Source organism: Wickerhamomyces ciferrii, contig 00130 (genome assembly GCF_000313485.1).
Source record: "Wickerhamomyces ciferrii WGS project CAIF00000000 data, strain NRRL Y-1031 F-60-10, contig 00130, whole genome shotgun sequence".
In the NCBI taxonomy this organism is placed as follows: domain Eukaryota; kingdom Fungi; phylum Ascomycota; class Saccharomycetes; order Phaffomycetales; family Wickerhamomycetaceae; genus Hansenula; species Hansenula ciferrii.
This window is the reverse complement of record NW_011887610.1, coordinates 57,545-77,552: the sequence shown is the minus strand read 5'-3', so window position 1 is coordinate 77,552 and position 20,008 is coordinate 57,545. Positions and strand designations below refer to the sequence as shown.

The window sequence follows — 20,008 nt, the reverse complement described above, 5'->3', positions numbered from 1 at the left end:
CTTTTTAAAATCAATATATCTACATGTAGTCAATATCATAATCTACACTTCATTTCAAAATCATAAACTTTTCTATATTAAACTTTTCATAAATCAAATACCTTTATACAAAACACAAACAAAACAAAAGCAAATCAAAGCAACAAACAACCCAATCATCTCAACTAACTCATATTTTTTTCAAATTCATGTTTAACCCCCTTTTTACGTTGTCTTTCAATATATAAATCATAATGATTTTGAATTCTTTTACTTATTCCTCTATGATTTAAATAATCAAATTCATTTGAAAAACCTTCATCAACTTTATATTTTTCTAATATATTAAAATTTGATAAATTTTGATTAATTGAAACTCCAATGATTACATCATCTATGAATTTTGATTGTAATACACATAATGATCTTTGAATTAAATCCATACTTGTATTTTCAATCCCATCAGAATAAATACCAACTAATAACTTATAACCTTTAGATTTTAATTCTTTCAAGACACTTATATGATAAGGATTAAATAAATCAAAAGAACCTTCAATATAAATATATTCTTGATTTGCTGGCCAATCTTTTTTTTGAAATAATGATTTTAAATCACCTTGATCCAAGTACCAAACATTATTATATAAAGTTTTCCCATCAATATCCGTTGCAAAATCTCTAATCAAATTTTTAAATTCTTTCAACATTGATTGAATATCTTTAATATAATGTTTATCAGTTGGTAGTAATAATCTATTAATTAAATCAGTTGTACTAACACCTTCAGTTCTCTTAACTAGTTTTAATCTACCTTCATCTCTAACAATCCCATAACAATCATTCCCATCACTATCAGTAGTAATATCATCACCATGAACCACATATTTACATTGATATTTATTCATCCATTCAGGTTGTGTCACGTATGGAGCATTTATAATTGTTTTGGTAGTCCATTTATTTGAATCTATTGTAAATTCACGTTCTTTTAAATTCATAACGGTTGGACCTTTATTTAATGTAATTTCTTCATCACTATGAATACCAATATATAATTCTGAACCTAATTGTTTAGCTTGTAAAATTGCATTTGCATGACCATGATGGAAAAAATCAAAACATCCATCGATCCAAATACGATCCTCTATCAAATCTGATTGTGTCATTTCCCTAATGTTCAAGTTCTAGTTCAAAACACGTAATTGTATCTATTGTTACCACCAAAATAAAAATAAACGATATTTTTTGATCTTTAAATATGAATGGAATTCCTCCAGGAACGAAAGATTCTTGAAAAGGGTAAATTCCGAGGTGTCGCGTGATTTGCATGTGAATTTTAGAGTGGATGAATTCCGACTTGACATATACAACTCATTTTAATTTTAATTTACTCAATTTTAAGTGGTTTATGATGCTTCAATCAGCTTGAAATTGATATATTCTAGGATATTCTATACATAAATCTATCTTGAGGTATTAATCATTTTTCAGACAAAAAATTGGTTATCAACTCTAATGTAGTCTTATAATGACTAACTAATACTTCATCATGACCACCAGAAATAACATTAACAATTTTATCACCATGATTTGGGAAAATTGACTGTATCTTAGCTTCAGCTTCTTTATTTATATACTGACTATCTGCAGCTTTGATAAATAAAACTCTATTGTTTATTTGTTTATCCAATGATTGTTCAGGCCATGAACCTAACATTTTAAACCAATTTGAATCTATATAATCTAATGGAACTTTTGATTCAATAGTTTTTTGAGCCTTATCATATATAAAATTATCAAAAAGATATAAAGCCATAGCATCATCTTGAACAAGATGTTTCATATGACGAATCCCCATTAATTTCCATTCTCTTTCTCTTATATCTATATTACTTTTTTCCAAAACATCATGAGCCCAATGATTAAATTGTTTCATTGCTTCAATATATCTTGGGAAATCTGGTCCAATATCATTAACAATAGGTGCATTATCCAAGCATACTAAATTCTGTACAAGATTTGGATTTCCTAAATTAACAAGCATAGCTATTTTAGCACCCATTGAATAACCAATAAGATTAACTTTTTGTAAATTTTGTTCTTTAATGAAATTTTGTAAATCTAATGCCATTAATGAATAATTCATTTGAGTTGGTGTCTTGATAGTAGAACCATGATTTCGTAGATCTAGTGCTAATGTTGTAAGTCCCAATTGTTTATTGATATCTCTTGTCATTCTTGTGAAGTTTTTATGAGATCCAAGGAATCCATGGAGAAATATAGTGGGTATTCCAGAACCATTTATTTGTTTGAAAGGAAGTTTTATGGCTGATGACATTTTTATTGAAAGTTTTGATTTTTGGTGTATTAAGTTAGCACTTTTGGTGTTTATTTCTCGGGATATTTTTTTCTCGGAAAAGCACAATGGAATTATTTCAACCTTCAACTCATCAAAATCCAACACAATAACACAATTCAAAAAGAACAACAATCATCATTATAGTTAAACCAAATATATCATTCCAAAGAAATGCCACGTTTGAGGAAATCAATCCAAAAAATCAATCAAATCGATCAAGATGATGCACCTATTGACCAAGATGATCAAGATGAATTGTTAGACTTATTAAGAGTTGATAATTATCAAACCAATAGATTATTCATCAACATATTCACATTAATTTATTTAATCCCATTACCATTGTTCATTCATGTTAAATTCTTTCGTCAAAATCCAATACCAAGTTTCTTATCTATCGTTTGCCTAGTTTTATCAATCATAAAATTAAGATATTTCCATTTAATCAATTTCAAATCGTTTGATTCACCAATAATTCAAAAAGTACAAGTTTTGTTCAATCCTATACTTTATAATACATTTAGTATTGTTTTATCAACTACTGTTATTTATCAAAGATATGATAAGGGACTTTTGAGTTTGAACATCTTATATTTTTTTCCTATAATAGCAACTACAACTTCAATTGTTTTAATGCATTGGATCTTTGGTATGGATGGTAATATTGAAGAATTAAATAAATTGCAATATAAATACAAATCAAGTTAATGGTTTAAATTGATCATTCTCATCCATCTCCAAACTTTCACAATTAAATATTTTCAATGTATGCTCAGGTTTACCTTGTGATTTCTTAAGTTTCATTGATTGATAATTTCTTCTACTTTGATTGTTACTAAGATCGTATAAATATTCTGCTGATGTTTTAGATGATTCATTCAAAATATTTATAATATTATCAATCAATTTGTTGCTGTTTGTTAATGAATCTGATATAGATGTGATGTATTGATAATTATCACCAAATGTTTTTCTTGATAAATAACTGAAAACAAATGGCATCTCAAATTCTAAAGTTGTGATCATCATTGATGATTGAAAATAATTCATCAAATTACATAATGATTCTAAATCAATTTTCTCAGTTTCGGTATGAATATCAATTTTGATAGTCATTTGGGTCAAATAGACAAATTTATTAACACCACCAAATCTTGCCAAAACAGATTGATTCATCAATTCATCCTCTAAAACACATTCAAATGATTGCTTTGAATATTTGGTTTCTAGTTTATAGTCAAGTTCTTTCCAGAACTAAATCATTTCGTTAATATATACAACTCATGAGTTAAAGATCAAATCAGTTCATACTTTACTATTCTCCAAACACTTCATTAGATATTCCGCCCTGTTGGAAGACGTATCAAGTTTTTCATCATTTATGCTTATATCATAATATATCTTATTCTGGTTAATAAATGGTCTTCTTCCTTTGAACTATGATAAATGGTATCTTAATCTACTTTGAACCATGGTAAAGATGGCATAATGATCTTATTTTCAGAGTAATATGGTACTTGATATTCATAACCGCCACGTAAGTAAACATCACCAGCTTTATAAAAACATTCTTCTGACTTGAACAACATCTTCACTGTTTCTTAAAATCCCAAATAAATCATTGAAATCAGCGGTTAAAGAAAATGAAAAGTAAACAAAAAACACAACTTATACCAGTGGTCGGATATTGGTTACCCTCGTATTTCCCTTATTGTACCCAAATCGCATAAAAGCGGACATAACTCATTCGCGATGGTTACGAGCACTGGTGCCACGCCTATTGTTTTATAGAGTCCAATCAATTGTGTCAAAAATATTTAAGGTGTTCGGGGACGCTACTTTTATCCACTCACTTTTTAATTGATGATCAAGTGAAAAGGATTCCCCTTCTGATTCATTGTCTTTATCATGGATACATCTTTTTATACTTGGAAGTCTATAATCAAATAAACCCTATATAGATGATGTATGAGTTAGGTCAAATTGATTAAAGAAGTTGTATCAACTTCGTAGCCATGTGAAAAGTAGTACTTTATTGTGTGAAATAAAGCCTATAAGGCTCTGAAATTTTCATGAAAAATACAAATATATTTCAAGACCCCCAAGGGGATAGTTGTAGCGATAAAATGAGTTGGGAAAAGGTTAAATAACTTGTCGCCAAGTGGTACTAAATTATTCAAGTACAAATCGTAGATGAAAATAAACATTATAAAAGGACGATTTCCCAGCTTTGAGAATCGTTCTGAAATTTAATCAATACATATGTAATAAAAATATATTCAAGCTTCTGCTAAATATTATTGAACGTTCTATTGAATCAAATATCGAAAAGTGTGATCACACGATGTTTAAATGTGTAAGTAAATGGCTTATTTGTTCAACATATTGATGAGAATGGTATCCAATGACAATCATAGTCAAGCTGATGACGATACCTGAGTTTGATTAAAACAATTTAGGAAGTGCCGTGTGATTAAAGTGATCTCAAAACAGGACTCCTGACATTTGACTGTTAGATTGTTTTATTAAATACCGTTATCATCAATATGAGTTCATATTTAGTCTTATGAGAGCAAAACAACTAACCATTAAATCTGTCTTCTGAGTATAAGCTTTTCAAGTATATAGTATAGATAGCTGAAATGATATTACTTGGATCTAATTTTATTTAGTAGATCATGTATTATTAGTATTGAAGTCACAGTTTACAAGCTGCTATCGTATCACCCGAGATGTACATATAGAACTCTACAATCAAGACATCACTATTAGCAAAGCTAAGTATATAAATGTATATGATTATAGCTGTACTGACAGACATCAAATATGTATATTGATAGAATTGATAATCAATCGATATCTCACTAGAATATCTCGAGTGTAATATACACAGAAACACATGAGAAGTTTCAGATGCTTCACAAGTACCTATTATTATGGGATCAAAAATTAAACATTGGACATCCCCAATTACATCAAGAATATCAAGTATAAAGACGTTCCTACAATTACAAAATGCAACTAATTATAATTTAACGATCATTTATTTTATCATAATTGTAAACTTTAAAAGAAAAAAACAATAAAAAATGAAAAAAAACCATAATATAAAAATGACAAACTCCCAACTTGTTATAGGGTATAAAATATTTGATAAATATGAAACAAGTAATACAAAAAATATCAATAAAAAAACAAATAAAACAAAAAACAATATCGCCCGAATCTTTTCCTAGCTATTGTTGACCCTTTTTAAGAATTAAAGATAATGCAGTATTAGAGAGCAAACAATGACAATGAAAAATCATAAAATGATTGATAAAGTTGAATAATAAAACCAAAATAAAAGCGAAGTATTAACAAAATAGAAATAAGCTGAAATATTGAAAGAATGTAGCAATTGAAAGAAATTGATCCTATCAAAATGAAAGTGAATTATCATGATTAAAATTCATATGAAAAAAAATAAATGTAATAAAAATTATTTTTGGTTTTTCTATAATTTCTTCTATTTCTTTGTAATTAAATTCCCTTGAAAAATTCTTTTTTTTTAATCCGCTAAAAAATCCTTTTCGAAATTAAAAAGAATATTTGTAATGTAATGTAATGTGAATGAATGATGTTATATGTCCATGTTATATTTATGTTGAAAGATCAACTCCAACCTAATGAATTTTGAGCTGCAACTGGTGCTGAAATTCTTGGAACGTAATTATCAACTTGTTGCATTTCAGGTGCAGAAAATTGTGATCCTCTTGTTGGTAATTGTGATGAAGATGAAGGTAAACGAACACCAGCACCATATTGAACAGTATTGAATGATTCTGTTGATGCATTATTTGACATTGGCAGGATTGAATTTGAACGTGATTCTAATACAATACGTTTCTTATTGATAAAGAAACGAACAGCCAAAATGAAGATTGAAATGTAAACAGTACCACCAACAACTGAACCAATTGTAATACCTGCAAGACGTCCTTTACCTTTAGGATCATCTGAGCTTGGATCTGCTGAGTATTCCATAGCACCAGAGTTACCATCTGATGAATCACTGTCTCCTTTTTTAGAAGAAGAACCTTGTTGAGGTGAACCTGAGCTTTGTAATTTGTCCAAAATACCAGTCAATGGGATTGATGGATCAATCAACTGACTCAAAGCTCTACTGGTAGGGTCATCAGTTTTATAAACACCTGAACTGGAATCCAAAATATATTGTTGTAATTTAGAAACTTCAGAGCTTGGGAAGTAAACTTCAGCAACAGTAATAATATATGGAAGATCACTTGTACTTAATGGAACCAATTGTAAAACACTAGTATTAGCAGCAACCTTTTCAAATGGATTGTTTAAAACTTCTGGTAAATATTGGAAGATTTGAGCACTTGCTAATGAGTTTTTAACAACAAATGGATAATTCCAAGCTTGTTTGAAACCAACAGTAATCAATTGATAATTTTTTGGAACATCACTGACAGTATCTGGACCAATAGCTCTTGGTAATGATGAAGTAGCAGTGGCTGGAGCTTGAGAACTTGCACTTGAAGCACCACTAGTTGATTCAGTATGAGCTGTAGTAGCAGCTTCAGTAACTAAAGTAGTTGGTAACCAGTTATCTGATGATGGAGCTGGTGTAGGTTCACTTGCAACACTTGAAGCCGCTGGAACTGGAGCTGATGAAGCAGATACTGCACTAGATTCACCAGCTGGAATAGGTTCTGATGATGGAGCTGGTGCAATTGATGATGAAGCAATAATTTCTGATGAAAGTGGTTCTGATGGAATAGCTGATGAAGCAGCTGATGAAGTTGGAACAATTTCTGATGAAGCTGGTGCTGATGATTCAGCTGGAATAATTTCTGATGAAACAGGACTTGAAGAAGATGGAATAACTTCAGATGATTCAGGAGCTGCACTGCTTGAAGCAACAACTGGAGTAGAGGAAGAAGGTAAAACAGCAGCTGATGTGGTATCATTTGAAATGATAGATGATGGAGTAGCAGATGAAGAAACTGGAATGATTGAAGAAGATTCAATACTTGGTTCGATTGATGATGAAGGAACAACTGGAGCTGAGCTTGATTCTATAATAGCAGAAGATAAACCAGCAGCTGATTCAATACTTGATGATTCTGCAATTGCAATTGAACTAGAAGATGCTAAAGCTTCACTGACACTTTCACTTGAAGCAATAAGTGGTGCACTTGAAGTAAGAGCAGCTGTTGTTGTGTTAACAGATTCACTAGCTTCAGCAGTTGGGATTGAAGATGATTCCAATGAAGCCAAAGCTGAAGATTCACTAGCAATAGCTAAACTTGAACTCAAAGCAGCAGGGGCACTAGATGCAATGAAGGCTGATGATTCATTAGTTGCAACAGTTGAGGTTGTATTGTTTTCAGCTGAAATGGAGTATGAAGATGGAGTAACAATACTTGTAGCTGATGCTAATGATGCAGATGAAGCAGTCAAACCTTCTGAAGTAACTGATGATGGAGCAATAACAAATGATGATGATTGGCCAGCATCTTCAGCAGTTGAAGAACTTGAAACAACAGTATTAATTGATGAAGAAGATGGGTAAGGACCAATGAAGGCAGATGATGATGCAGCTGGTGAAGCAGTTGTACTTTCTGAGACAGGAGCTGATGATGATGGAGATGGAGCAATAGGAGCTGATGATAATGCAACTGAAGGTGATGGTGATTCAGTTGTACTTTCTGAAAGAAGAGCTGATGAAGATGGAGATGGACCAATAATGGCTGATGATGATACAGCTGAAGGTAATGGTGAACCAGTTGTGCTTTCTGTAGATGAAGCTAATGAGGATGGAGATGGACCAATAAAAGCAGCTGATGAGGATAAAGCAGAAGGTGTTGGAGAGCTAGTACCAGTTTCTGAAGTAGCTGTAGTTTCTGAAGAGCCGAAGACACTTGATGAACCTGCAAATGGATCATTACTCTTTGGTAAAATGGCACTTGATACTTGTGAAGATTCAGCAGCATCAGAAGTACCTGTAGTTGTTGAAGCAGTTGTTGATGAACCAGCATCTGTTGGTGAAGTTGATGACAAGTATGAAGATTGAGCAGCAACATTTGAACTCAAATCAGTAGTAGCTGAAGTTGTAGCAGTTTCACTTGATGGAGTAGTTTCAGTAGTTGATCCTTCTGGTGAATTTGTAACAGATGCTGAGCTAGCAGTTGTAGTATCACTTGGATTGACTAATGATGAAAAAAATGAATTGACTGCATTTTGTGAAGATGTTGTAGATTCTTGAGTAGTTGATGATTGACCAGCTTCTTGTGTAGTACTTGAACCAGTTGGGCTTGAAGTGGTAGAATCAGTACCAGAGACAACTTGATTGATTGAAGAACTTGGAACTTCAGATTGTGTAGTAGTAGCATCAGTAGTACTGGCACCAGTTGAACTTTCAGCTGGAGTAGTTGAACTTTGAACTTGTTCAGTTGGGGCTGAAGAACTTGGTGTTGGAGTAGTTGATGTAGTTGTTTGTGATGATGGTGAAGAATTAGCTGGACCAAATACTGATTGGAAGAAATTCTCACTTGATGATGATGTAGTAGTAGTTGGTGAAGATGTTGTGCCATCAGTTGTACTTGAAGCTGCTTGAGTTGGAGCTGAAGAACTTGGTGTTGGTGTTGTGGAAGTTGTAGTTTGTGAAGATGGTGAAGAATTAGCTGGACCAAATAATGATTGGAAGAAATTCTCACTTGATGATGTAGTAGTAGTTGGTGATGATGTTGTACCATCAGTTGTACTTGAAGCTGCTTGAGTTGGAGCAGATGAAGCAGCAGCAGCACTTGAACTTTCAGCTTTTTCAGTTGTTGAACTTGATGCAGCTCTGTTAACCTGTTCTGAAGCAGAGGAATCTTGTTGTTCTTGAGTTGTACTACTTTCTGGAGCTGGTGCAACTGATGATGATTCAGCTTGTTGTTCTTCAGTTGTACTACTTGCTGGAGCTGGTGCAACTGATGATGATTCAGCTTGTTGTTCTTCAGTTGTACTACTTTCTGGTTGTGGAGCAGCTGATGAGCTTTGTTGTTCTTGAGTTGTTGTATCCTGTTGAATTGATGAACTTGGAGTTGGAGTTGGTTCTGGTGTAGTTGATGAAACTGCTTGTTGTTCTTCAGTTGATGATTGTTGTTGTTCTGGTGTTGATGATGAAATTTGAGCTTCTTGGGTTGGTGTAGTAGAACTTGGAGTTGGTGCTGGAGCAGCTGAAGAACTTGGTTCTTGTTGTTGAGTACTTGATTCAGCTGGAGTAGTAGAGCTTTCTCCTTGATTTTCATCTTGTGTAGGACTTGTAGAGCTTTGAGCTTGTGTAGTACTTGATGATTCTTGAGCTTGATCTTGTTGTTGAGTTGAACTTGTCCAAGTGTTTGTATCTGTATTACCTTGTGTACTTGATGGGGTTAGGTTTGTAGTTGATGGATTAACAGGTTGTTGAGATGAAGACCATTGTTGTTGATTATCAGTACTTGATGTAGTAGTATCTGAAGTTGTTGAACTTTGACCTTGTTGACCTTCATCGGTACTTGATGCAAAATAATTCACACTTGAAGGTTGAACTGGATTTGAACTTGAAGTTTGATCAGTTGATGTTGAAGAATCTTGACCCAAATTCCAAGGGTTGTTATCAGATGTTGATGAAGATGATGTAGATGAATCTGTACTTGTCCCATTATTATATTGATCTTGACCTGTTAAAGAGTCACCAGCTTTTTTAAACCAATCAAAATTCAATGGACTACCTTCAACAGATTGTAAAATCAATAACAAAGTTAAATATTTCAACTTCATATTGTAAACTTAAAACCTTTTGAAACTCTTTAAATATTTTGTAATATGAATGTAAAACCTCAATTGACACGAAAATAAATAGCAAAAATAACACACACAATAGTATATAACTTTTAATAACAAGATTTCAATGATATTTTTTTTAAATGAATGAAAGAAAGACTATAGTGAGATGATTGAAATCTTAATATTATTGATATTGTGGGTTTTCAACGATTGTATAATAGTGGCAAAACCTTTTGATGTTTTTGATTAAAATTCCCAATGTTGATATATCTCTAATTGAATCTGTATCTAAAAAGGAAATAAATCAAAAAGACGGGTGATGTTTTTGAAGTGAGTGTATAAGGAAAGCTAAGCGCTATGTGTATCCAAGGGTATCAAGGGGGTATATTTGGAGGTTGAAGTTGAGTTGTAGTTTGGTTGAAGTTGAGATTTAGTTGTTTTAAGAATGGTTAATTATTTTAATTGTTTTGTTTTTTTTGAGGGAACTTTTGGTTTTCTGGTGAGGACTTCAAAGGAATTTCTGAATTTCCTGGAATGAACCAAAATTTTTTTGCACTTTTAACAGAATTTTTGGCGCAAAATTTCAAAGGAGAATTACCTAATTTGGTGATTATGGATATCTATGGTATTTTCTTCTTTTTGTAACTAATTTGAAGTGGAAAAGGTTGAGGTAAAAAGAAGTAAGTGAATGAGATTAATTGAATCGATCCAGATCATAAAAAGAATCTACAATTTACAATCATTATGAGCTGATTATATTACACGAACAAGTAATTTTAGGGGCTTGTGTATTACAAAGGAGTTGATTTTTTGTGAAAATTAAGAGATCAGGGATTGCAAAAGACCCGAAATAGGAAATTTCCTAGTGGTGAAAAGATTCGCGTACAGGTTTTTCGCTTTGAAAAAAAAACTTTTTAAATTCCTGATTAAAACGGCAATTCAAATGGTCTAGAACAGATTTAAATACGTATAGATCTGGCCATAAACTTACATTGAACTACATGATCTTTTATATTTCTGGTTATTTGGTTAACTCTTTTAAGCCTGGTACTTCCTTCAACATTCTTCACAAACATTGGTACGCCTTTTCATGGAAATAGTAAACAAAGGGCTACCTAAAGTTAACTCTAAACTTTAAAGTATAACCACTAATTAAACATGGACTAAAAAATAACTAAATGATCAGTCTTAAGGCAACACTGGTATCTTCAACGTTGATAGGTTGATCTTGGGTGAACTAAATTAAAATTCTTCAATTGATCGTCCTTTAGTTCTAACTTCTGAAGTTCTGAAAGCGCAAATTCCCACACTAAAAAATCATCAATTGTAATTTGTTACCGGGAAGTTGGAAGAATCGATTTATCCATTTCGAAATAATTCGTACTTTAAAATTGCAAAAAGTTAAAATCTTACTTTTCAATTTTGCAGAAATCGCAGATCTTTACTTGAATCAGATATGAAAATTTTTGCGAGATCTATGCTTATGTCATGGTTGCTATACTGATTATGTCATCCAGAACAAGCTAGATCTTAAAAATAGAAATTAAATTCTTGAAAATCGCGGGTATTTCAATTCGCGAATTAAGGTAGTTGGTGTGAATTTTTCAGCGGATTTATCTTGTATGGATAATTAAATTTGATCTGGATTTTTATACTTTGCTACATATGATCCTTGTTTTGTTTGAATTTTGCACTTATTTGTATGCAGTTTATTAAAGTTACTTTCAGTTTTGGTGAATGATTTAAATTTAATAAATTGGTATCAATATCAATATGCAATATACCATATACTTAAAAGATATGTTGGATAATGTTTTGCTTGATAGCTATGTGATTGTCACTCATAAAACTAATTTTGGTTAAGTCTTAACTGTTTAAGGTTTTATTATTTATAGAGAAGATGAAAAACATTTTTACTTGAATTCCATTTTGATATATCAATAGCTTGATTTAGTATTGTGCAAAAATATTATCATATTGATATTTAATGCTCTTTATTACAAGCTACTGAATTTATTTTAAACCAATATTTTAAGACCTTTTGGATGAATATCAAGCGCTGAAAGAGCATACTTGTTTCCCAATATTGGTTCATAAAATATACACATTTTTTTCTTAATCATTAATCATTTATTTCTATATACATTGTAGTTCAATATCAATCACAATTGATATTATTGTAAAATATCATCTATACTAACATTATTATCAATTTTTAATGCTTCTTTCCAAAATTTATTTAAATGTCTTGTACCACTATCACAAGCAATAATAACAATATTAATCCCTGTATTTTCAAGATTTTTTTGCTTTACAGCTTTTAATGTAGCAACTGCATTAATTGCTGTTGAAGATCCAATAAATAATCCATCATTAACACTTAAATATTTAGCCATTTTAATAGCTTGTTCATCAGTGATTTTAATAGATTCATCTATAAATTCTTCACCTTGTGCAAAATTATGAGTTATTCTATTTAATCCAATTCCTTCTACTATTGTATCAACTTGATGTCTTCTTCTTGTACCTTCTTTTTCTTCATTTGTATACATAACTCCATAATTTATTCTATTGAAAAAACCACTACCTTGAGGATCTGCCAATATTGTAGTTATGGTTTGAATATTTTGTTTTAAATATTTTGATACACCTGCAATTGTACCACCAGTACCACAACCTGCAATGAAAATATCAATTTTACCATTTAATTGTTTAAAAATTTCAGGTCCTGTTGTATTATAATGAATTTTCCAATTACAATCATTTTCAAATTGATCAGCAAATACACCACCACTTCCATCATTATTATCACAAGCATTTTTAGCACTATTAACATATTGACTTGGATCTACAATAGATGCAGGTTTAACTTTAACTATATCAACACCTAAAGTTTCAAATAATGCTAATTTATCAGGTGAAGTATCATCAGGTAAATGAATTTCTGATTTGTAACCTAATGAATTCCCCACAGTACCTATACTTATACCTGTACTACCTGAAGTTCCTTCATAAACTGTCCCATTTGGTTTTAATAAACCCTGGGAAACTTTATCTTGGATTATAGCTAAAGCAACTCTATCTTTTGCACTACCACCTGGATTTAGGTATTCTAATTTAGCATAAACATTACAACCTGTCTCCTTGGAAAGTGATTTAATTAAAATCATTGGAGTATTACCAATTAATCCTTCAACTCCCACAGTTGGTGGTGATAATTTTGTTAATTTTGAATTATTATAACTCTTATAAAGTTGATTTAAAGACCAAAGTAGTCCTAATGCTGTAGCGCCACATGCTGATATTTCTCTCCAAGTGAATTCTCCCATAATCAATCACAGCGGTTAATTCTTATGAAAATAACAAAATCAAAATCAAAATCAAAATCAAAATCAAAAGTTCACAAACTTACAATCAATCAATAAATCAATTAATTAAAATTATAATCATGTATTACGTCATCATTATGTAATGCATTGCAATCACGTGATAATCACGATCACGTGATTGTTTTGTCTGTCATTTTCAAGCGTGTCTCTATTATCTTTCCGTTTCAGCCGTGGGTTAAAACTCGTCAGCGTGTTTAATCGGTGATTTTTTGAGGTTTTATGCTCAAATTTGAGTCTTTGAATGCAGAAAAAAAGGAATAAACAATAGATTGGATAAGTTGGATCATGTAATAACTTTTAACATCTATTTATTTATTAATATCCGTATTCCACATTACAAATTAATCGATTTTAGTGGATTTTACGGAGTTGAAGTATTCATATTGGTCATTTGGTGTCCAGGTGTTTCCAGGGTTTAGCGTATATTGTTTTTTTTTTTAAAGGAGTTTACTTGCCAGAAAACGGTTTTTGAGACAGGTTAATAAACAATACGAATTTTTTTAATAAAGGGCAGAATTTCAGCTTCTGGAAACTTAAAATTCTTGGATAATTCGCAAGATAAAGTTACTTCAACGATTCAGATTATAATTGTGGGTTATTTAGATAACCATTTTGCTACTTTAAAGAAACACAAAATCACTTTTGATCAACATTTTGACGTTTAATTTTTGAAAGGCGGTCGTGTATACGTTTTTTTAGTGGGGCAAACTAAAATATAATCAATATCATGAAGGAAGAAACTAAAGAGATACCAACTGACAAGTTGGATAATAAAGATAATGAAGTCAAGAATGAAAACCCTGCAAAGAAATACTCGGTCAAGTTTAAAAGATCAAGGTCAACAAGAGCTTGTGAAGTTTGTCATAGTCGGAAAGTTAGATGTGATGCTATGATTCATATACCGTGTACAAATTGTTTAACATTTGGTTGTGAATGTAAATTCCCAGAACCTAAAGTAAGGAAGAATGCTAAAAAGAATAAAAATGATCCAAAGCAAAATGTGAATAATCAATCAATATCTACCCCTTTTAATGCTCAACTTTCTTCTTCATCTTCAAATTCAATTCCGTTAAATAAACAAGATCAACATCATCAACAACCCCAACAATCAGTTGATTCACAACAACAATCAACTCCACAATCATCTAAAAAGAAGAATGAACCTGTTGTTGCAGTCTCTGCTCAAACTGCAAAGATTGATCAAGCCAAATTTTCTCAAAAAATGGCTTCAGTTTCATTTATTGGTACTTCATCTGCTGCTAATTTATTATCAGATCATTCATATACTTCATCTCATAGAATAGTTCGTGATGAATTCGTACCTCCAGAATTAAAACAAGTCATAGATATGACAAGAATTGGTCTTGATACTGTTCAAATGGAAATTTTAAAAGTTCGTGGTGCTTTTTTATTACCTGAAAAACAATTATGTGATGATTTAATAAATACTTTTTTCAAAAAAGTTTGGCCATCAGAACCTGTTATTGATAAAGATGAATTTATGAAAAGTTATAAAGATGGTTCAATTTCTATATTATTATTACAAGCTACGCTATTATCTGCTTCAAGAGTCTCAGGGAATCCAAGTCTTTATGATTCTGAAGGTTCAAATTATTTAGCAAGTTGTACTTTTTATCAACGTGCTAAAGCTCTTTATGATGCAAATTATGAAAGAGATCCATTAACTCTTGTTCAATCACTTTCTCTATTAACAAAATTTTGGGAAGGTTTAGATGATATTTTGGGTAATAGTTATTATTGGACTCGTATTGCTATTGCCGTGGCTCATGGTTATGGATTCCATAGATCTTTAAATGAAGCTGTATTAAGTGATCGTGAAAAAAATACTTGGAAAGTTTTATGGTGGAATTTATATATTAAAGATATATCAACTTCAGTTGCTTTTGGAAGACCAAATGTTATTCATTTAGAAGATTGTGATGTTGAAATGGTTAAATTAGAAGATTTTGATCATAATTTACCTTATGAAGATGCTGAATCTTTTATTCAATTGATTAAATTATCAGAAATTATGTCAATTGTATTACAAGAACAATATAGTGCTAAAGCTGAAAGATTAAGACATCGTGAAAATTGGGTTATTACTCATTGTGATATGCTAATGAGTTCTTGGAGAAATAATTTACCATCAGAATTACAATATTCACCAACTAAAAAATTTAGTTTAAATGTAAATTGTTTAAATTTATATTATTATAGTGCAGTTTGTCTTGTTCATCGTTCAAATATGGTTAGAACTGCAACTTTACATGGGAAATCTTATCCTTCAGAAGGGATTGTTTTCCAAGCTTCAAGAATTATTGCTGATATAAGTGCTAAAATGTTAAAATATAATCAAGTTAGATATGCAGGTTCATTAATCATTCCAACTTTATTTATTGCTTCTATGACTTTTATATGTCATTTAGAATCTCCAAACAAGACAATTGCAAGAACTGCAAGATTAGGATATGAAGTTTTATTTAAATCTCTTGAAGAAATTGGTAAAAATTATTTAATTGCAGTTGTAATTGCTCATAATATTAAAATGTTGGCAAATGATAATAAAGCAAGACAAAATTTATTAGGTCATTTAGCTAAAAGAAATATTAATGATGAAAAACCAAGAGAATTAAGTAATGTTCAAATTAATCCAAATGATTTCCCTGTTAAACCTTTAAATTCTGATGCTGATCATCATCAAATTCCACCTCAACAACAGCAACAACCAATCCATCCCCAAGCAATTCAACAACAAAATCAATCTTTAAATTATCATCAATCTGAATTTAAATATCCATCTGGTGGTACTCCAGTAACAACACCTGGTACACAACCTCAATCAACTTTCCAAACACCAAATAATGGAGGTCCAAATGGTAATGGTAATTTAGAATTCCCAGATTTATATCTATTTACAAATACATTACCATCAAGTTCATGGAATAATTTTAATCCATCAGAATTATTCCCAAATCCAAAAGATCTTCATGTTAACACATCAGGAACATCTCATTCAACTCACCATCACCATCATCATCATCAACAACAACAACAACAACAGAATGCTACAACTGCTACACCATCTAATCTTCATCATCAAACTCCACATCAGGCAAGAACTGATTCTTCATCAGGTTCTTTACCAAACAGATCACCAACTGATTTATTTGATGATGTTAATGTTGATGGATTTGATCCAAATGGGTTTGATTTTAATTTACCAGAATTTGATTTCCAAAATTTTAATAATTCAATTTCTTTACAAAATATTGCTTCAATTAATGATTTTTTTAATCCAAATACTCCAAGTGCTACTGGTGGTAATCAAAGTACAAATCAAAGTCCTGGTAATACTAATTTCCAATGAGGTTTAATGTATATATGTTTTATGTCTTTTTTTTAACTTGTCTTTTTACTTTTTTGATTTCTATTATTAATTCTTGCTATATTATAATGCTAACGATGCCCAATGATACTACAAATTTCCGTAAATATATTAAAACCATCATAAAATCATATCTATTCATCCTTTTACACATCTATTTTTTAGATTTTTTTTTAAACATTGATAAACCTTTAGATTTCCTTGATTCTTTTTTCAAACTTTTCATAGTTTCTTCTCTTCTTAATCTTTGTGTATGTCCAACAAGATTTTCTACAACTCCTTCAAATGTTTCATTATCAATCTCAAGATTTTTTTGTTCATATTCCCATATTGATAATAATTTTTTTAATTCTTTAATTTGTTCTTTATATTCCAATACAACTTTATTCAAGGTTTCTTGATCAAGGTTTGTCAATTCATCATCTTCTTTAATTGATTCTTGAAATTTATTCAATATCTCATCTGTATTCTCTCTATATTTCTTGGCTTCTTCATCACTTATATTCAAACTTTCAAAATCAGGAATTTTATAATTTGAACCATCATCTAAATTCTTTCTCCTTATTTGATCTTTTTCAGAATCAATTCCTAAAGTTTGTAATAATTGTCTTCTAAGTGAACTTTTTTTCCAACTATAAGGTTTCAAATATGGTAAAGCGACTAATCTTTCCAACAGTAATCTTGATCTTTCATTTAAAACATCTGTATTTGAGGGCACTGAAGCTGGTGGTAATTCTTCAGGAAATGATTGATTCAATAGTTCTTGAACTCTCGTTTGAAACATCTCGGGTTCATCAAATAAATCTTGTGGTAATTTGAGATGGGTGTTGTTGGTTTCTGGAGTTGATATTGATTCTTCTTGTTTTGGTGATTCTGGTTCTGGAGGTTGTTCGAACTCATCAAATGAGGCATCTGAGAATGCACCAAATTCATCATCATCGTCTTCTTCATCAACTTCCTCTTCTTCCACTTCTTCTTCTTTTTCTTCTTCTTGTTTGTTCTCTAGTTCATCAGCATCTTCTTTCTTCTGCTCTTCTTCACGCTCGTTCTCTATATCTCCATCGACTGTGTCCTTTTTGATCTCGGTTTCATCACCATTTTCTTGCTCTTCCAGGCTCAATTCTTTCACTTCCTCCGTCAATTCATTTCCCTGATCTTCACTCATACTCGATGATAGCACCACTAGATAAATCACCAATTGATAATTGTAGCTGATAACTTTCAAATCAAGTTGGTTTACAGATGTTCATTTTTTCTTGTTTTGATTTCATAACAAAAATTCGCGACCATAATAACTATATGTCAATTTTAAAGGACGTTATTGGAACTGAATATCTGATCTGGTTCTCAATATTATATGAGCTCGAGGACGTTTCTAAGGTAATTTCCATGGCTTAAATTTTTAATAGCTCAACCGGTCATGTTCTGTTGATAATATCATGTTTCTATATTGATTTACCTCCGTTATGTAAGCGATGGCACAATGCTTACCTATTAGATTATTCACCTGCAGGTGGTAATCAAGGATATTGTTTGCACTACAATTGTGAATTAATTAAGTGGACATATAATATTTGAGATAATAGACAATAGTAATTGAGATAGTAATAAGAATTAATATAAAAATTCAGCCTTGAATTGAAAAGAACATGACTGAAGTTAATCAACTTGGATTTGAATAAAGAAAGAATCAATATTTGAATCAATCCAAAAACATGACAATAATATGCACATATTTACAATCATTGCAATTGGAAAGTTGTAAGTCACATTGCTGCTGAGAAAAACATATTCAACTTAACAGTATTGGAAACCATCACAAAATGTATTTGGATCACCAGCTGGAAGAATTTTAGATTCTTTGGCAGCTTTCACACAATCTTTTTTATTCTTGATTTTAGAACAATAGAAGCGACAATGTGCATGAACTCTTGCTAGTCTATCTTGAGCACAAGAAGGATTTGGAGGACCTGGGTTAAGAAAACAGTCAGATGACATTGGCAGTGTCCAATAAAACACACAGTTTTGATAATTATTTTCGGCACATTGTTTATGTTGTAAAGCATCAGAACAAAGCTTATCTTTAGCTCTTTTTTCCAATAATGGGCTTGTTTCATCATCAGGATTAGCAATTGGTGATGCAATGATACCAGTTAATAAAATAGCTTGAACAATAATGGTTGAGAGCTTCATGATGTTATATGATTTAGTATTCAATGGTTTGAAGGAGCTCAAACGATTGATGATGATTGTACATTATCTTCTTGGATATTCAAATTGTTGGAAAACTTAGGTATTTATATAGTATACAGAAATCATTTATCAACAATGGGGAGATCTTTGAGTAAAAAAAGGGTGTAGATAATTATTGCAATTTGCCATATTCAATCAATAATATAGTGATCGATATCACTAGGTTTCACCAAGAAAACCATATAGCCAAATCAAAGCGATTATTAAGATAAATATTATGGAGAAAAATGTGTCACTCAATACTTTGTGTACCTTACGCAAGTACTACGTATCTAATTATCAGATTAATTCTGATAGTGTAGCCATATTAAAGTTCAAACGTCTAGGCACAACCATGCTGGACCTGCGTCATGAATTAATCTGAATCATAATCATCATGTCCTCCACCCTCCACTCCTTCAATTATTCACCCTTTTAACGGGTTCTGTACTTAAAAGGGTATACTTCATAGCAAAATTCTTTTATAGTTTGTCATTTACATGTTTAAATCGACCTCATTGTCTTGGACCCTGAATTATTGATTGTAGATCGATCTGCAAGAAGATAAATATAGTTATAGCACAATATTTATATTGATGATATAATCGGGATTAATATATTAATAATTAGACACATACTTTAGATATCAAACATAAAGAAAAGATTTATATAATGGATCGACGTGGCCTAATCTGCCAATGGAGCGCTTTATAGTTTACCTTCAGGGAAATAGGGGAAGCTGTACGTATAGAGAATTGACAAAATCATCTACGTCATTTCTGATATATAAATCACTTACACATTAAAAAATTAACGGAAAAATAACATTTTATAGAT

General features: G+C 31.1%; 8 protein-coding genes across 8 annotated transcripts; 1 reads left to right on the top strand and 7 right to left on the bottom strand.

Annotated features, from left to right (window-relative positions):
* Positions 1-164: 164 nt before the first annotated feature.
* Positions 165-1,148, bottom strand: ECT1 (ethanolamine-phosphate cytidylyltransferase; the record flags this gene model as incomplete). The annotated part of the gene is made up of 1 exon (XM_011275360.1): positions 165-1,148. The coding sequence occupies one exon, from the start codon at positions 1,146-1,148 to the stop codon at positions 165-167; it is 984 nt and encodes a 327-aa protein (XP_011273662.1).
* Positions 1,149-1,462: 314 nt separating this feature from the next.
* BN7_4065 (Abhydrolase domain-containing protein 11) lies at positions 1,463-2,320 on the bottom strand (the record flags this gene model as incomplete). The annotated part of the gene is made up of 1 exon (XM_011275359.1): positions 1,463-2,320. The coding sequence occupies one exon, from the start codon at positions 2,318-2,320 to the stop codon at positions 1,463-1,465; it is 858 nt and encodes a 285-aa protein (XP_011273661.1).
* Positions 2,321-3,040: 720 nt separating this feature from the next.
* On the bottom strand, positions 3,041-3,930 carry REC102 (Rec102p; the record flags this gene model as incomplete). The annotated part of the gene is made up of 2 exons (XM_011275358.1): positions 3,041-3,595; positions 3,805-3,930. The coding sequence occupies 2 exons, from the start codon at positions 3,928-3,930 to the stop codon at positions 3,041-3,043; spliced, it is 681 nt and encodes a 226-aa protein (XP_011273660.1).
* Positions 3,931-5,995: 2,065 nt separating this feature from the next.
* On the bottom strand, positions 5,996-10,156 carry BN7_4063 (Mucin-17; the record flags this gene model as incomplete). The annotated part of the gene is made up of 1 exon (XM_011275357.1): positions 5,996-10,156. One exon carries the CDS (start codon positions 10,154-10,156, stop codon positions 5,996-5,998), a length of 4,161 nt encoding a protein of 1,386 aa, XP_011273659.1.
* Positions 10,157-12,336: 2,180 nt separating this feature from the next.
* MCY1 (putative cysteine synthase) lies at positions 12,337-13,491 on the bottom strand (the record flags this gene model as incomplete). The annotated part of the gene is made up of 1 exon (XM_011275356.1): positions 12,337-13,491. The coding sequence occupies one exon, from the start codon at positions 13,489-13,491 to the stop codon at positions 12,337-12,339; it is 1,155 nt and encodes a 384-aa protein (XP_011273658.1).
* A 787-nt stretch (positions 13,492-14,278) lies between these two features.
* On the top strand, positions 14,279-16,921 carry BN7_4061 (Cutinase transcription factor 1 alpha; the record flags this gene model as incomplete). Its single annotated transcript, XM_011275355.1, has 1 exon — positions 14,279-16,921. One exon carries the CDS (start codon positions 14,279-14,281, stop codon positions 16,919-16,921), a length of 2,643 nt encoding a protein of 880 aa, XP_011273657.1.
* Positions 16,922-17,093: 172 nt separating this feature from the next.
* LAA2 (Laa2p) lies at positions 17,094-18,104 on the bottom strand (the record flags this gene model as incomplete). Its single annotated transcript, XM_011275354.1, has 1 exon — positions 17,094-18,104. One exon carries the CDS (start codon positions 18,102-18,104, stop codon positions 17,094-17,096), a length of 1,011 nt encoding a protein of 336 aa, XP_011273656.1.
* Positions 18,105-18,736: 632 nt separating this feature from the next.
* BN7_4059 (uncharacterized protein) lies at positions 18,737-19,132 on the bottom strand (the record flags this gene model as incomplete). Its single annotated transcript, XM_011275353.1, has 1 exon — positions 18,737-19,132. The coding sequence occupies one exon, from the start codon at positions 19,130-19,132 to the stop codon at positions 18,737-18,739; it is 396 nt and encodes a 131-aa protein (XP_011273655.1).
* Positions 19,133-20,008: the final 876 nt, after the last annotated feature.